We start from the raw sequence: 17,525 nt of genomic DNA on the forward strand, positions 1-17,525 counted from the left end.
TATACCCTATGAGCATCTTTTAGAAGATTTAGAGGTGATTAGCCTGGGGAAAAAAGACATAGGACAGAAAATATATTAACTGTCTTTAAAAATTTGGAGGATTGGCATGTAGTGGTAGCGTTAGACTGATTATTTTTGACCTAATAGATTAGAATTAGAGTAATGGGTTTAGCAAATTGCAAAGAAAAATTCCCAATGATTTCAGCTATCCAAAACAGTGGACTGCTGTCTTGGGATGAAGTGGATTCCATTTGGAGACCTTCAGACAGTAATTAGATGAGCATTTGACAGGGAATTCTAGATCAGATATAGGCTGTATAAGATGGCCTCTGAAATCCCTTCTGATTCTGAGTTTCTCTATTTCTGAGTGCTTTTGATTTACCTTCTAATAGGGCTTTAATGATCAGAATTTGTATCCAGGAGAGAAATATGCCAATGGTTGGGAAGACCATCACAGAAAAAATGAAGATATTTATGTAGGATGTCATCATATTGAAGATGGTCATGATGGAGGTGGAAGTGGTTACAGTTCTTCAAATGACTATGAACAGGATGATTTATATCAGCTTCCTGAAAATTTTAGACCATATACCAATGGTCAGAAGCAGGAATTTAATAACCAACCAACCAAAGTAATAAATTTTACAGATGGTCAAAGGGAACATTTTCAGGTATTTCAAGAACTTGTTTTTAAAGGGGAGAATTTGTGAATTGTTCTAACTATAAAAATTTCTATGAATATAGTCATGTTTTCTGTTTAAATCTATGGTAATCATAATTTTGTGTCAGTATGACAAAATAGAGGGTTTTGAAGAATTATTTAAAAAACTAAAGTTTTATTTTAAGTAACTATGAGATATATTTTCTTTGGAGTTCCTATAGCATCTGGTCACTACTACTTCATTGTGCCTCAATGAAAAATCACTTCTCACTTGGGAAGTGGCAAAGCAGTAATGATCCAGTAAATGCTGTATAGGTGGTAGATTTTATTTTGTGCAGTGTTCTTGACAGTTTTTTTCACCTTTTCATAATTGTTTGATGAACATTAATGTTTTTCATCCATAGCATCTCATGAATAACACTTAGATTCAGGGCCTTATATCTGTTGCTTATTTTTGTGTAGTTACTTTTGCAATAAATGGGCATAGTTATTTGTTAGGTCAGAGATTATATTGTTAAACTAAAATTTACTTAATTTAAAACTATAAACTAACATCACTTTCATCTGTCTTATGCTAGCAATTTGGTACAACACATCTTCCTACTAGTCAAGCTTTGGACACTTATAAAGTGGCATATAAGCCATACCAAACCTCCAACCAAAATGTCTCATCCACTCAAGAAAGAGCAAAAAGGAATGATGAGTTTGAAGAGATGCAACAAAAGTTTTTGGAGCCTGGTGAAAGTAAGCATTGTTACTTAAACTTTTTTTTTCTCATCTCTGTATTTTAGTTCATTGAAATTTCTAATTGAGCTAGAAGAGAGCTTAGAGATCATTGATCCTCTTTACAGATAAGAAAAGCCCAGAGAAGTTGTGATTTATTAGTATTATAAGATCTCAAATTTACAAATGAAAGGGTGCTTTGAAGTCTCTAGTCCAAAGTGATAGTGAATTAGTACTGAACAGAGAGTAGAAATCAGTTCTTCTAATTCCTTATCTTCTTTCGACTTAATACTGCTTAGTTATTTGGTTTACTTAGTTATTATGGAGGAATTTTGCATTACCATCTCTTTTTTCTTATTAAAATATAATTTGGAATACAAAATGCAGTGTTTTATTTTCTTCTGTTTAATGATCGATTTATATTTAGTTGTACTTTTTTAAAGGTAATATATTTAGGCAACTAGATGTAGGATTCTGGACTCAAGAGTTCAAAGCTGGAAAGTACCTTAGAAGTCATCTAGTTAAAAAAAAAAAGGTCATCTAGTTGTCCAAACACCTCATTTTACAGGGGGGCAGGGGATTTGAAGGAATTCTTGGCCAGTGTTACAGAGGCTTGCAATAAGGATCAGAGCCCAAGAAATCAAACCTAGGGCCTCTTTAAATATTATATTCAAACACAGCTTAAATGGATATAGTGATGATATGTTTCTTTATTTTTTCCCCCACAAAGAAAAGGTACCCTTTTTGCTTGGTAGAAATATGCCATTATGTAGAAATGAATATTTTATGCTAGAACTTTTGTTCTCTCTTTGTTCCCTACCACATGAAATATTTTTTGTGGATACCTTTTTATCATAATTTATGAATCTATATAAAATGAACTTTTTATTTAAAAAGACTTATGTCCAAATTTAAATATATATTAAAAGATATATTTTGAAACACAAGACTAGATTATTTTTTAAAATGTTTTTCAAAATATTTTTCTAAAAACTGATCAAGAGCTCTCTTTATTGACTAGTAACCCTAAACAAATGGCTTGAGATAAATGTATTTATATTTTTCATATGAATTTTTTGTGACATTAGATTCTTTAGAAAATATGCAAATTGTGCAGCTTCAAGTTCTTAATAAAGCAAAAGAGAGACGACTAATTGATTTGTGTGAGAAGCTAGAGGAGAGTGAACGACAAATTCGATATCTGAATCACCAGCTTGTGATGTTAAAAGGTAAGGAGATAGGAAAAATTATTGTGTACTGTATATTCATGAAAGATTCTCAGATTTCATCTACATCATCCTTTAAAAACTGTTACCTTAAGAGTGCAATGTTTTATTGCAGACACTTGAATGTTAGAGTTGGGGGCAGAGACATACCATTTTACAAAAGAGAATATTGAAACTCATAGAAATGAAATTATTTCTCCAGGTCACAAAGCTAGTTAGTGTTGGAGTCCCATTGGGCTAGTAATATTCTTTCCATATCTTGCTATTTTTTTCCTTCATTTCTTCCCTTTCCTTATTATTCCCTTTTTCTTCCTTTCCCTTTCCTTTTCTTTTCCTTCCCCCTTTAACTTTTCCTCTCTTGTTTTCTTTTCTATCTCTTCTACTTTCCTTCATTCCCCTGTTCTTTACTGTACCTTTCTGTAGGCTTAAAATATTTCAAAGTAGTTCTTTGGGTAATGTAATCCCTTATAGTTTTGAATATTTGTTTTGAATGAAATATTCCAATTTCCAGTGATTTCACTTGTGCTTACTTTGACTAAATAAATATTATAGTCCTCAAATTTCAAGCAGGTGTTTTAAAGAGAAAATTGCCCTATTCTTGGAAGAGGCAAATGTAGTAAAGATAATCTCAAACTTTGATTTGCACAAGAATTCTATGATCAAGGCATCTTTGGTCCAAGTCACTTAAAAAACATAATAATCTCTTATTTGCCATAGATTATGAGACATTTTCAGAAAGCAGAGACAGACACAGAAATGAATATAGGCATTCTTTAAAAGTTACATTGTAACATTTAAAATATACTGCTCTCCTCTGTTTTTTGCTATTTTATTAGTTACCTTTTGCCAAAAAAAGCTCAGATAACTGAGACTGTATTGAAAACAATTAGCCAATGTCAAAATTTATCTAGAAACTGATTTCTAATAGGTATGTTGGCATTTGAGATTACCTGCCTATAACATTATTTATAACATTTTTACCTTAGATGAAAAGGATGGCTTGACACTTAGTCTTCAAGAATCACAGAACCTTCTTCAGAAAGAAAAAGAGAAAGAGATACAGTTTGAGGGGCAAATAAAAGCACTTGAAACCCAAATTCAAACGTTAAAAGCCAGTGAAGAACAGGTAAATATTTCTAATTAATTACTACAAATCCTAGAACTTAAGGTTGTGGAATAAAATGTAGTTATTCAATCTTTTAAAATATGGACATTAGAAAATTAAGGGGCTGTTGTGTCCCTGAGGGTCCTTCTAGCTCTAGATTAGTACTCTCATTTTCTTTTCCTTCACCCCAACATAGATAGACTTTTCTTGAAGTAAGCCTGTTCTATGACAACTCAGAGCAGATCACCAGTGATTTTATAAATTTATTCTTTTTAATTTACAAAAGGATTCATTACTCCCTTAAAATAGCATTCTTCTGGAACTCTTCAAAATATTAGATTAATAAATGTTTGATTTCCATGATTTAGGACTGAATCTGTTAGTGAGATTCTTCTTAAAGATGGAGACATTGTATGACCATAGTAATAAATAAGAAAATAGTTGTAACAGGTTTTCCATAATACCTTGAGCCTTTGAACCATATAAATAAGACTGAATAGAGGTGTTTTGATTTATTTTGATATTAAAAAAAAAGGCAAGAGAGCTTTTGTGGATGTGATTTCATTTGACAATTTATCTGTATTTTTCTTTTCACATCATTTTGTTTGCTTTAGAACTCTTTCTTATTCTGTCATATTTCTGATTCAAACCTGTTTTCCTGTGGTTGTCCTAAGGACGCACCCGCACCTGTTTCCATAAGTTTTTTTTTTTTTAGTTTTTTGCAAGGCAAATGGGGTTAAGTGGCTTGCCCAAGGCCTTACAGCTAGGTAGTTATTAAGTGTCTGAGACTGGATTTGAACCCAGGTACTCCTGACTCCAGGGCTGGTGCTTTATCCACTGTGCCACCTAGCCGCCCCTTCCATAAGTCTTATTCCTCAGATCTTAGGTATCATGGAAATATTTTCCAGACATTTTTATTTTTTATTCTTCCCTGAGACATGATTATGTATGTTTTTGGCTTATAAAAATCCTTGCTTTTTTAGCACACACTTAGGATTGGAGATGATTTGGGGGAAAAGGTGATATGAGATATTGTTTGGACATTTTTCTAGTTTCCTTTTTGTTTTCTGAGTGTAGGTATCATGAGAGGTTCTGGGTATATTCCTTTGACTACTTGTTAGTAGCAGTCTCCTTGTAGTCATAGAGGGACTCATTAAATATTAAGTTGGTTTGATTCATTTGAGGATTGAGAAAATGGTATGGCATCTGGAGGCAGAGAGAATGAATTGTGGCTACAACTTCAAACTCTTCTAGCTTTGACAAAATCCTCTTTTTTTCCCCTCCATTTGGATTTTAGAGTAAGGTAGAGAGGAATACTGCCTAGAAATATTGCCCTGGGAATGATGGTAGAATGTTGAAAATGACATTCGACATCTGATGTTAGCTCCTCCACTGGGTCAGTGTCTCCAGTGGGAGTAGATAATAGTTTATGAAAGGAAGAAGTTTTTCTCGTGGGAAAGCTTAACAAGTTTGTGAATAGATAGAAGAAGAGAAGGAATAGGGGAGAAAGAAACTTGAAAAAGGCAAATAAAGGAAAAATAAAAAAGGAAGCAGTTTGAAATAAAAGAATTTTGTTCTCATTTCTCATTCTACTCTCTTAACTCCACTCATTTATAACATTAGTTCCTGATTGTTTTTAAGTTGTTGGTAGAGAACCAAGAAACTATGGTACTTCAACAGAAGACCAAGGACTTTTGATTCTGGTCTCTGTTTTGACTATATTTAGGTTCATACTTGGTCTAATTCAGTGATGAGGAAAAGAAGTCTTTCCAAACTGTCCAATCTACAGAGCTAGGTACCTACTATGTAAAACACTGAGTTTACTTGTTAGAGATAGGGCAGTGGGACTAGACTTATAGATCATTGGTGTAGATTACTCTCTTGACCCATGTAAATCTAGGTCTTTGCAATTTATAGTCTGAAAGAGTTGCTTGGTACTAAGAAATTAAATAACTTGGCCAGAATCACACAGCCAGTATGTATCAGTTGAACCTAGTTATTCTTGACTACAAAGAATTTCTCTTTCCGTTATGCCAGGTTACTTCTTGTACATGAAATGCATGGTCCTTGCCCATGGCTAATTTAGTAGGAAATAGCTAATTACTTCAGAAGACTGATGAATCAATCCCTTCATACTTTACTAAATCATCTTTATTAATTGCTATGGCCAAAATAACTTATCCTCTAATAGATGACCCTTGCTGAACTTAGCCAGATATTTCTCAGATAAAAAGAGACACACTAATATATTCCTGAACCCAAATATTTATTAAGCACTTAGCATAGACTCTATGCTAAGACCAAAGCTTTTTTTCCCCATTGTATTCTACCTGCTAGATTTGGGGTTCTACAGGGTAGCCCTCATTATCCATATCTTTTTTGTTATCATAGAATGAAGCATCTGGGTAGGACACCTCTCCTATTTTGAGACTTAAAAATGTAATGTCTTGTTTCATTATTTAGTCATTCTGTATGTATTTTTCTTCTACTTTTGTATCTCTCACATAAGAAATATACAACATTTTTTTAGCTTTAGTCTTAATTTGGCTAGCAATTTATTTTTGTGGCATTGTATATTTTGATCTGACAGAGTTATGGAAAATATAACTTTTAAAATGTTTGTCTGGGGGCGGCTAGGTGGCATAGTGGATAAAGCACCGGCCCTGTAGTCAGGAGTACCTGGGTTCAAATCCGGTCTCAGATGCTTAATAATTACCTAGCTGTGTGGCCTTGGGCAAGCCACTTAACCTCATTTGCCTTGCAAAAACCTAAAAAAACCCAAACAAACAAAATGTTTCTCTGAAGAGTGCAAGTCAGTGATGATTCAGTTTCTATTGAGATTTCTTAATGTCTAATTTTTCTAATAACAAACTATGCTTATACTGAAGTGTTTAATGTGTTGCTAGTTTCCATGAAAATTTTCAGTTATTCATGATATTTTAAAGCATTTTTCTTTGAAAAATGATTGAAATAGATCAAATAACTAACAACTTTTTATTTTTTAATTAGAAGTTAGCGATCAAAGAAAGGGGACTAATATAGACACATATTAATAACTTTTCTTTTTTAGGTTTTTGCAAGGCAAATGGGGTTAAGTGGCTTGCCCAAGGCCACACAGCTAGGTAATTATTAAGCGTCTGAGACCGGATTTGAACCCAGGTACTCCTGACTACAGGGCCGGTGCTTTATCCACTGCGTCACCTAGCCTCCCCAATAACTTTTTGAAACAGTCAAAAAAATTTGGAAACTAAGCAGCTCTCCACCTACTATGGAATGGCTTATGTGCCATGAGATGATAAAATGGACAAGTTGAGAGGAAACTGGAAAGATTTCTATGAAATGATTAAATGATTCAGAATGAAGCAAACAGAATTTAGGAGAACAATGAGATCATTATAAAGAAAAACATTTTGAAAGATTTAGTACTAGATCTAATGAATATAACTATAAGCCATGTCTTCAGAGTCCTGAAGATAAAACATGTCAGTCATCTTCTCCCAGAGAAGTAAAGGACTTAAAATGTAGGAGATATATATATATATATATATATATATATATATATATACAGACACACACACACACACACACACACACACACATATATGTATATGAAAATATGATTTTGGTAATGATCAAAAGGGAGGTTTGTTTTGCTTGACTCTGGAGTGTGAAAATTTTCTTTTTTTAAAAAATTGTGCAGTTGTGAGAGCAAGAAGGTAGAGGGAGGGATTACTTGTTAAAAGAATAATGAAATTAAATTTTTTAAAAAACAAGAGTCACTATTGCACAGTGACTTTGAGAACTAGAGTTTCTTTATTCTAGTGATCTCTAGTTTTGGGAAACCGGAAGTCCTAATACTTAAAATGCTAATTTTTCCTTTCTTTTCTCTTCTCACCCTCCTGTAGATAGTAGATAGATTTCTTTGTAGTAATTTGTTGCATTTAGACCTTTTGCCAAATTTAAGATGTTCATGAGAGATTTAGAATACAGCCTAATTATGTAGAATATCAAAGCAATATTATTCTAGTAAAGTCCCTCTTGCTTTGAAATCCTATTAAAAAGAATCCAGCAAAATCCTGATATGTGGTATAGTCAGGGAATGGTTGTTTAGGTTAATCAAATTTCATGATGAGGAAGTAAGAAAGATGACTTCTAAAAAATATTAAAATTTCCAAATTAAAATATGAAAAAGGACTTTAATTTAATTCAATTACCTTATTTTATAGATAAGGAAAATTTACTTTAGAAAGGTTATACTTTATTGTCCAGTAGAGCTAAAACTGGAACTGAGATTTCCTGTGACCACATCACATGTAATTAAAAAAAAGTCTCCTTGTAGTCAATTTAGGATTATATAAATTTATTCAAATGATACATTTATTACCTAAAACATTTTTAGGAGTGTTCTTTTTGAATTGCTTTCAGAGCTGGTATCACATTCTTTTGAATATCCTCAGTGGTGTTAATCTTTGAAAAAACAGATTTTATTTGGTAATCTTTTATTTTTTTACATTATCTAGATTTCCTCCTTACTTCACCCCTAGCTCCTCTTATAATCATCCCTTGTAAAAAATAATTTATAAAGAAATAAAAATAGAAAATGAGAAGAAAAAATCATAAAACCAATGACTTTTAAAAATATATATTTTTCGTTATATGCATTGTTCCACACTTGTATAAAATCTGTAAAATCAATTACATATAAAATATGTAACTCATTAAATGCACAGGTGTACTGGGCCCCACCTCTGCACAAGAGTTGGAAGAGATGTTTTATTTCTTCTTTAAGGTCAAGTTTTTACATTTCTTTTCTTTAAAAATTTTTTTTCTCAGTACAGCTAGGTGGCACAGTGGATAGAACTCTGACCTTAGAGTCTAGGAGTACCTGAATTCAAATCCCATCTCAGACACTTAATACTTACTTAGCTATGTGACCTTGAGCAAGTCACTTAACCCTATTGCTTTACAACACAAACCAACTACAACAAATTTTTTTTCTCTTTTTTCTCTTAACCCCATTGCCTTGCAAAAAAAAACAAGCAAAAAAAATTTTTCTTGACATTTTTATTTGTAATTTTACAATAGTTATCTTCCATTATTTTGGGATTGTTGTTTTCATTTGCATTCTTGTGGGCATTGTGAATGTTTTCTTGGACTCTACTTATCTATTCACTTTGCATCTGTATACTTTTCTATATCCCTCTCATCCACTGGTTCTAATAGCACAGTAGTGGGTTTTTTTTTTTTTTTTTGCATTAGTGTATTACAATTTGTTTATCCCCAATCTTTGGTCTTCTACTTTGTTTCTAGTTCTTTTTTCAAGTCAAGTGAACAAGTATTTATCAATCACCAACTATGTACCAGGTATACTATGCTAAGCACTAAGATTTCTTTTTGCTACTACAAAAGTACTATTGTTAGTGATGATGATGTTTTTCCTTCATTCTCAAAGATCATGACATCAGGAGGTGATGCCATGACATGCACATGATTTGGATTTGAGTGAGGGGGTTCTATGCTAAGTCACCAGCTTCATTTTCTCCTCCAGAGCCAACTGGGTCCAATGACCAGATATGGATCAGGATGGAGGTGGCCCTGGATGCCAGGCAATTGGGGTTAAGTGACTTGCCCATAGTTGAATCCAGATTTGATTTCAGGTCATCCTGACTTCAGGGCAGGTGCTCTACTCACTCCATCATATAGCTGCTTTGATATTTTGGCATATGTAGACTCTTTTTTTCCCCCAATGATCTCTTTGGTCTGTTTGGGGTACTTGCCAAATGCATTGTTTATTAATTTTTCAGATAACTAAAGATATTAATAGTTGAGGGATTTGTATTGTTAAATTGTTACTATCATGGCTGCGACACTAAGGTTATCAATTTGCAAGATGTTATCATAATGAAAACATACAGGAAACAGTCCAAAATATGACTGTAACTTTAGAAATAAAACTTCCTGATTTTCTAACAAGTGGCCAATGGTAGTGGTGTTTAGTTTTTCAAGGAAGTTTTGTCATTTGCTATGACCCAACAATTGGCTTGCCATGGGGAGCCCAGCTATCTACCTACTGCCTTAAGAAAGTGGTCATGTTGAGACTGGTGCCATAGCAAGTTCTGTATAGCCTTAGTATTTATGTTGCCACAATGCTATGGGAAATACTATCTTTTCCCAAGGGTAATGAAGTTGGACTAGCCCTCAAGCCTCCTTGGGCCTGTGAGTCTCAACTATAAAGGACTTTTAAGAAATCATATCCACACCCAAGCACAGGGAATCTATTGCCCACCTTTTTATTCTAGTCCTTTAATGAAGTATTTTGAGAAACATCTTGCCTATGAAGACTGTTTGACTCAGTTATATTTTACTAAAATTGTTTGTGAGTTTTAGAACTTAAAGTCTTGTGTTTGAAATCATAGACATATACTTATAAACATTATAAATTACAAATATGAATTTAGTGTATGGTTTTATGTGAATTTTTTTAGATGATTAAGAAAACTAGAGTAAGTGAGGTGGCCATGGAAAACTTAAGGCAGCAACTGTTAGAGCTTCGTCATTCTGACTCTCTACAGCGAGCTAAAGAGCAACATGAGAATATTGTTTTATGCCTCAGAAAGAAGTATGAAGACCAAGTGACAACTTTACAAAAGAATTTGGATGCTACAAATGCTGTACTTCAAGAGCAGGTTTGAATGATTTCAAAAGAGCAAATAGTAAATCAAGATGTATCATGCTTAATGTTGTGTAGTTAGTCACTAATCTTTGTTACTTAGTTTGAAATTTGAAAAAAAATCAGTCAAAAAGCAGAGAGAATTATCATTTCACTCAGTTGAGAATGAGTCAAAATCTTGTATTTTTGAATAGGGAGAAGGGCATATTTTCAAAATTTCCTATGTGTGGGTTTTGCCCTGCTCAGTTTTTGTGAAACATGATGCTCCACAAGTTTGTTATTGGTGTTTCTTTAAGCATATGAGAATTATTTGGTGGCATTTTTGGTAACACCTGAAAGAAAGAAGTACTTTTTTTTTTGGGAAGGCAGTGGGGTTAAGTGACTTGCCCATGGTCACACAGCTAGGTAATTTTTAAGTGTCTGAGGCTAGATTTGAACTCAGGTCCTCTTGACTTCAGGGCTGGTGCTCTATGTACTACGCCACCTAGCTGCCCCCCAGAAAGAGTATTTAAACCAATTTAGTTGTCTAGGTATTTCTTTTGAGAATTCTGTTAGAATAGTCTTAAAGATTTCAGGTTTGTATTCTCTGCAGAAAATGTTGTACAATTGTATATTCATGATTGTATGAGGGCAGCCTGCACATAGGCAAATGATAAATTATTTTCATAGTAGTTTTGAGGAAAATATTGCACACAAAATAGGGGAAAATTGAGGTTCCAACTGCCCACAATATATAGCTTTGAAATTGATTTTGAACAAAAAGATTAATGTTTCCAACAGAGTACAGCTATTTCACTTCAGATAATTCATTTGAACTGTCTTCACCTTTAGAGTCAAGTAACTAAGAGAAATAGATAATCATTTAATTCCAGTGAATAGAATTATGAATTCTCAAATACTTATTTAGGACAGATTTTATTATGACATATACTACTGGACCAGGTAGGTATGCAGTGGATAGAACACTAGGCTTGGCATCAGGAAGATCTGATTTCAAATGTGGCTTCAAATACTTACTAGTTGTGTGACCCTGGACAAGTCACTTAAACCCCTATTTACTTCAGAGAAGGGAATGACAAACCACTCCAGTAACTTTGTCAAGAAGATCCATATGGAACTCAGACACAACTGAACAACAACAATGCTACTATTTGATATTTTTATAGTTATTCTATAGATTTGTCTTATTAAAAAAGTTAAGATTGCATTATTCTATAGATTTGTCTTGTTAAAAAAGTTAAGATTGCATATAAAGAAAATGCTAAAATGTATAATAAAAGTCATGGGCAATCAGCCCAAAGTTGTTTATATAATATTTTGACTGTGGATGATATTATTCAGTTTTTACAGGCTTAGTTTTTTAACAGTAGGACTCTTTCCCATTGCCTTTCCCCCTTAACTGTTTCTACTTTAAAATTTAATACAGAAATACCTCTCATTGGGCACTTTTTCTAATAGCCAGTTTTAATACGTGATATTTAGTGACTTATTTATTAAGACAGTGGGGTTAAGTGTGACTTGCCTAAGGTCACATAGCTAGGCAAATTATTAAGTGTTAGAGGCTGGATTTGAACTCAGGTCCTCCTGACTTCAGGGCTAGTGCTCTATCCACTGCACCACCAACATGCCCCAAATTGTGACATTTTAAAAAGAAATTTAGTTCATTTGCATTCAGGTTCACAAAATAACTATAAACTCAAACTCCTGGAATAAAGTTGTCTTGTTTTAATGAATAGAATGGATTGGTTTGTAAGCATTTTTAAATTCATCATCCTTATTTATAAACAACTCTGGTGAGCATTTGATTATCACCATTAATATCTGTATAGGTTTATTGTACATAAATTTTATAATAACCAAACTGTTCACTTTGCTGTTTCTTTCACAGAGCAGGGGCAATCCATTTATTTGGGTATTTAATAATGTAACTGCTTTGCTTGTCAGTTATTATTTTTTCTCTTCCTATCTGAAGGAATTGCCAAAGAACAATGAAATTCAGTAGATTCAAAATAAGAAAATTAGATATAACTGCCCAGATGCTGTGAAGAATTGACTCCACTCATGAACTGAGTTGCAACATTTCTTTCATATTGGACATATACTTTTGTGAATGATATGCATATTCCACTATCCTCAAACCTTTGCAATACTGGCTTTTAATTTCACCCAATCTGGCCTTAGGAGTCAGGAGGATGGGAATTCAAAACCAACGTTGGCTTTTAATCTCACCGAACTTGGCCTTGGACTCATGAGGATGGAAATTCGAAACCAGTCTCAGATACTTTACACTCATTAGCTGTGTGACCTTGAGCCAAGTCACTTAAAACCCTAAATCCCTGTCTTCCAGGGCCATCTCCAGTTTGGCCACTGGACCCAGATGACTGTAGAGGAGAAAGTGAGTTTGATGATTAGGTCACTCAAATGCAGTTCATGTGCTTGTCATGGCATCACGTTCCTGATGTCATGGTCTTCTTTGTCAATGAAGGACAAACATTATCAATCGAAATAACTCCAAATTGCTATCTCTTTATGCTCAAATCTGTTTTTCATTCAAATTGCTATCTCTTTATGCTCAAATCTGTTTTTCATTCTTTGTGACCTCTCTTGAAGCATTTGATATACTAATTTTTTTCTTTTTCTCTTTCTGGGATTACTTCACAGTACTTTTATTTTATTTTGATCTGTCTTGCCTCATTCCTCAGTGCTCTGATCCGTATCACATTGTCAACTCTGGGTGATCCCCCTTTGTCCTAAGCCCTGTTTTTTTTTTTTAAGGTTTTTGCAAGGCAAACGGGGTTAAGTGGCTTGCCCAAGGCCACACAGTTAGGTAATTATTAAGTATCTGAGGTCAGATTTGAACTCAGGTACTCCTGACTCCAGGGCCCATGCTCTATTCACTGCGCCACCTAGCCACCCCCTGACCCCCATTCTTTCTCAGACTCTCATTTGGTAACTTATCACCTCTTGTGTGTTGAGATCATCATTTCTATTCAAATGACTCCCTGTTCTAAATAGATCCCAGTCCTATTCTCATTGTCAGTTCATTTTCAGCATCTCTATATATTATTTCAAATTGTATGTCTCTTGAACTGAATGTATTCAAAATAAACCTCATTATCTTTCCCCTATACCTAAATCACCATTCTTCCAAATTTTAGTAATTGTTGAGAGGGGCGGGGGCACCACCTTTCAGTCATCCATAACTTTAAAAGGTATTTGACACTTCCTTATCCCTCAGCTCCTACATATCAAATCAGTTGCCAAATCTTGTCAGTCCTCCATGAAGTATTCATCTGACTCCCTTTTCTACTTAATCACTCCACTATTTAAGGCTTTCTTCAACTCTCACCTAGACAATTTGGATAGGCCTCTTGAATTGGTTTCATTATCTCAAAAGAGTTTTCTCTCTCCAAAACAGCAGTAAGAGTGATTTTTCAAGTCTGACCAGGGATGTGTTCAGCTTAGTAAATTGCACAGCTTTCTCCTGGGATCAAATGGAAATTTTCTTTGTTCATCATCACTTTCTGATTTCCAACTTCCTTTTCAGGTTCATTATGTATGTTCTTATTAGCCTGACCTGTCTCTTCCTTATACAATAATTCATCTCCTTTTTTTAGGTGCTTAGGACTTATCTATTATCTAATTTAATTCTGTTTTTCCTTCAAGCTTGAGTATCTACATTTCTGTCCTGATCACCTCCTATCTACTACTTCCCTTGCTTCACTTAATTTTTTTGTATGTTGTGAAATGTAGCTTCAGTTTTATTTTTGTCTTTATTTCCAGCATAATCTTGTTCATATCTATAGACTCAGTAAATGTTGATCGAGTTGATAGAATGGGAACATTTTTTTCCCAAACATAATTAATCATGGAGAAGAGATTAATGCAATTATATAGACTTAACTGTGATGCAAAATTTTTTCTTTGTGCAAATTGCATTATTATTATTATTTTTTTTTGCAAGGCAATGGGATTAAGTGACTTGCTCAAGGTTACACGGCTAGGTAATTATGTGTTTGAGAATGGATTTGAACTCAGGTCCTCCTGACTCTGGGGTTAGTGTTCTATTCACTGCGCCACCTAGCTGTCCCCACAGATTGTATTTTTATTAGATATTGAAATCATATAATAATAGTACATGATGATTTATTGTATATGTACCAAGTATAGTTGTATTATCTTCTTATATTTAATGCACTAAGACACTAAAAGCTGGGATCCTTTTGCCAGTTGAAGTATAAGTACTCCTACAAATTGAGTATTAATAATTAGGTGCTTTTAGAAGCTGAATATTAATAATTAGGTGCTCTTAGAAGTTGGAATGATCATGGGTTGATTTGTTTTGCTTTTTGCATATTGATTACATTCCTGTTTGATTTTATAATGAGCTATATATATATATTATAATTATGTTCAGAATAATTTTACACTATTTTAGGCTAGGTATCATTGTATATACCTCTTAATGCCTACTTCTGGGGAAGTTGAAGCTGGTGAATTAGTAACTGGAACTCAAAAATACTGAGCCACACTAGACCACGTCTTTGATTAGGATTTCTGCACTAAGTTCAGCACCAGTATAGTGAGCCTCCCAGGAACAAGGCTTTACTAGGCTTCCCAAAGAGAAGGGCAAACCAGCCCAGGTCAGAAAGTAGGAGTAGCTGAAAGCTTCCATGCTGATCAGTAGCAGGATCAAACCTATGAGTAACTATTAGACCTAGTCTCAAAAAGAATTAATGAAAATACTAAAAAATAAGAACCATTTAAAAATGTTTCAATTGTTCATAAATAATTAAAAGTAAAAAAAATTAAAAGTGATATTTAAAATGAATTTGAAAAAAGAGAAACTTAAAAGAATAAATAACCCATGTTAAAATTTGGGACTATCTAAAGAGAAAATGTAGGTTACTTCAGTTTTCAGCCAAGTTAGATGGGAAGAAATGAGTTTCCATTGCAAAACCTTTTTCTTGGCAATTAGAAATGAAGTAAATTGAAGTGTAATGACCTAATTATAAATTTTTTCCTAAAAATTCAGAGCATTCATTATAGAATTGCATTCTAAACCCTTAAATTTGAATGTGAACCTTGGTTTTCAGTATTATAGTCTTCAAGTCTTCTTTAGAGACTCTACATCAAATAGTACCCTACTTGTTTTTCTCTATCATCAGTCTGCCAAAAAACCCTCTAAAACAACTCAAAAGAGACTTGAAAAAGAAGACTAATGTACCTGTTCCTATATGTACCTGTACCTATAGATTTAATTTATACTTGTATTATTTAATACTTTTAATTAATTTTAATTACTACTGGGTTATATATAATTAACACAATTATTCCAGTGTTAGCCTGAATAAGAAAAGCTTTGCAGAGTTAGCAGTGTTGAATCTTTGGTATATTCTTTCAGTTGTAATTCTCATTTCTTTCTCTGCCCTTTCACTAAAAATTTCTGGAATTTTCTCAACAACCTATGACTTGTATCATTCCCACCCTCCACACCCAAATTACATGAGATCACCAATGATCTACTCCAAAAATTACTCTATTACTAATTCTTCCATAGATGTTGGTATAGATTACAAGTTACAATACCACTTTTCTCTCTCTCATAAACATAAAAGGGTTATGCCTTTTAGTAGGCATTTTTAGTAGATTTTAAAGTTTCTGACCTAAATCTCTACAACAAGCAGTACCTTTTGTTTTTCATAATCTACATGTTTCAGAATTGTCTAAATTTAATTAAACTGAAAAAACAAGCATCTGTTTTCATAGATTTAGTTAGTTATTCTGAGAAATTGCTTCAGAACATTGATGTATTTCCATGTCTATATGTTGCATTATTTTGAGTTAAATGGACAATCAGAGCTGTATGACTGAGAGTAATGAAGTTGTATATTTTTCTTTTCTGTTCTCATTGTCCTAAAAAATACTTTCTAAATATTCATGCTCATTCCTTCCCTGACCTCTCTAACAAGAAGAAACTTCAGAATGATCTTTTCACCAAATTGTCCATTTTTCTTATTGTCTTGTTTTTTCCCTGACAGCTTGGTTTACTCATTCCCTTTTTTGTCTCCTAGAAAATTTTGTCTTCATTCTACATGATTATATCCATTGTATTTACCATTAATATTTCTGCATCTCATCTTAAATTACAAGTTACTATTGCTGTGACTTCTTTAGGTTCCCTGTCTTCACTCTATCCTTAAAAGTCCCAACCCTTTTTATTTTCTTCATCACTACCATGTACTATTTCTTATTCCATTATATTCGGTAGATTTTGAATCAACTTTGCCCATTCCATCTATATTTACTTCTTTTCCTTCTCCAAAGCTTCTTTTATAAAGTTCTATAGGACTAAGATTATAAGCTTGCCACATCCCAGCTTTCTGACTCAAGGTCCTTTATGCTTATATTCCCTCAAAAACACATTTTTATATATTTGTTGATATTAAATGCTTAATTTATGTCATTATTTTCTGGGATATCATCCCTATGGTATTTGTGTTAAGAGTATAGTCTTAAATTGGGAACAATTAGATGGTGCAGTGAATAGAGCACAGGCCCTGGAGGCAGGAGGACCAGAGTTCAAATCTGTCCTTAGAGACTTAATAATTACTTAGCTGTGTGACCTTGGGCAAGTCACTTAACCCCATTGCCTTGCAAAAAAAAGACCTAAAAAAAAGAGTTATTGTCTCAAATTTTAAACCCTGACCAAACACCACAGTGACAGGGCAAAATTCTTAATTTTTTTTATGACAATTTTGAGTTAGTTTCACATGTATTCATAAATTCTCATATCTTAAGAATATTTTAAGAAACCCTGCTTTCTTTCATCCATTGACTTTTGACTTAAATACTTTAATAGTTGTACTTTAATTATTAAGAGGGAGATGACTTCTGGAAAACCTTTTCCATTCAGAAAGACATTTGTGGTCGTTTGCGAGATCATGTGAAACAAGTAGAAAGATCACAGGAAGAAAACAAAATAGAAAAAACAGAAATAATCAACAGATTAACAAAGAGTCTGGAAGAGAGTCAAAAGCAATGTGCTACTTTGCTGGAAACAGGTAAATCTTGTTCTATTTCAGACAAAATAAAAGTGTTGATAGTAGATGCAACTATGTATCTAATGAGTGGTTAGTT

The 17,525-nt window shown here is 33.4% G+C and overlaps 1 protein-coding gene across 12 annotated transcripts in view; it reads left to right on the forward strand.

Moving 5' to 3' along the window:
- Nucleotides 1-17,525, forward strand: part of CEP152 (centrosomal protein 152) — a 99,557-nt gene that overhangs the window by 20,802 nt on the left and 61,230 nt on the right. For 11 of the 12 annotated variants that reach the window (XM_074234735.1, XM_074234734.1, XM_074234736.1 and 8 more), the window contains 6 exons: nucleotides 393-671; nucleotides 1,240-1,405; nucleotides 2,473-2,613; nucleotides 3,597-3,736; nucleotides 10,201-10,401; nucleotides 17,302-17,449. In XM_074234735.1, coding sequence (XP_074090836.1) covers nucleotides 393-671; nucleotides 1,240-1,405; nucleotides 2,473-2,613; nucleotides 3,597-3,736; nucleotides 10,201-10,401; nucleotides 17,302-17,449 — 1,075 coding nt within the window. The remainder of the gene's footprint in view (nucleotides 1-392; nucleotides 672-1,239; nucleotides 1,406-2,472; nucleotides 2,614-3,596; nucleotides 3,737-10,200; nucleotides 10,402-17,301; nucleotides 17,450-17,525) is intronic. The other variant, XM_074234741.1, reaches the window with a different exon arrangement.

This window comes from Macrotis lagotis, chromosome 4 (assembly GCF_037893015.1).
Source record: "Macrotis lagotis isolate mMagLag1 chromosome 4, bilby.v1.9.chrom.fasta, whole genome shotgun sequence".
NCBI classification, from domain to species: domain Eukaryota; kingdom Metazoa; phylum Chordata; class Mammalia; order Peramelemorphia; family Peramelidae; genus Macrotis; species Macrotis lagotis.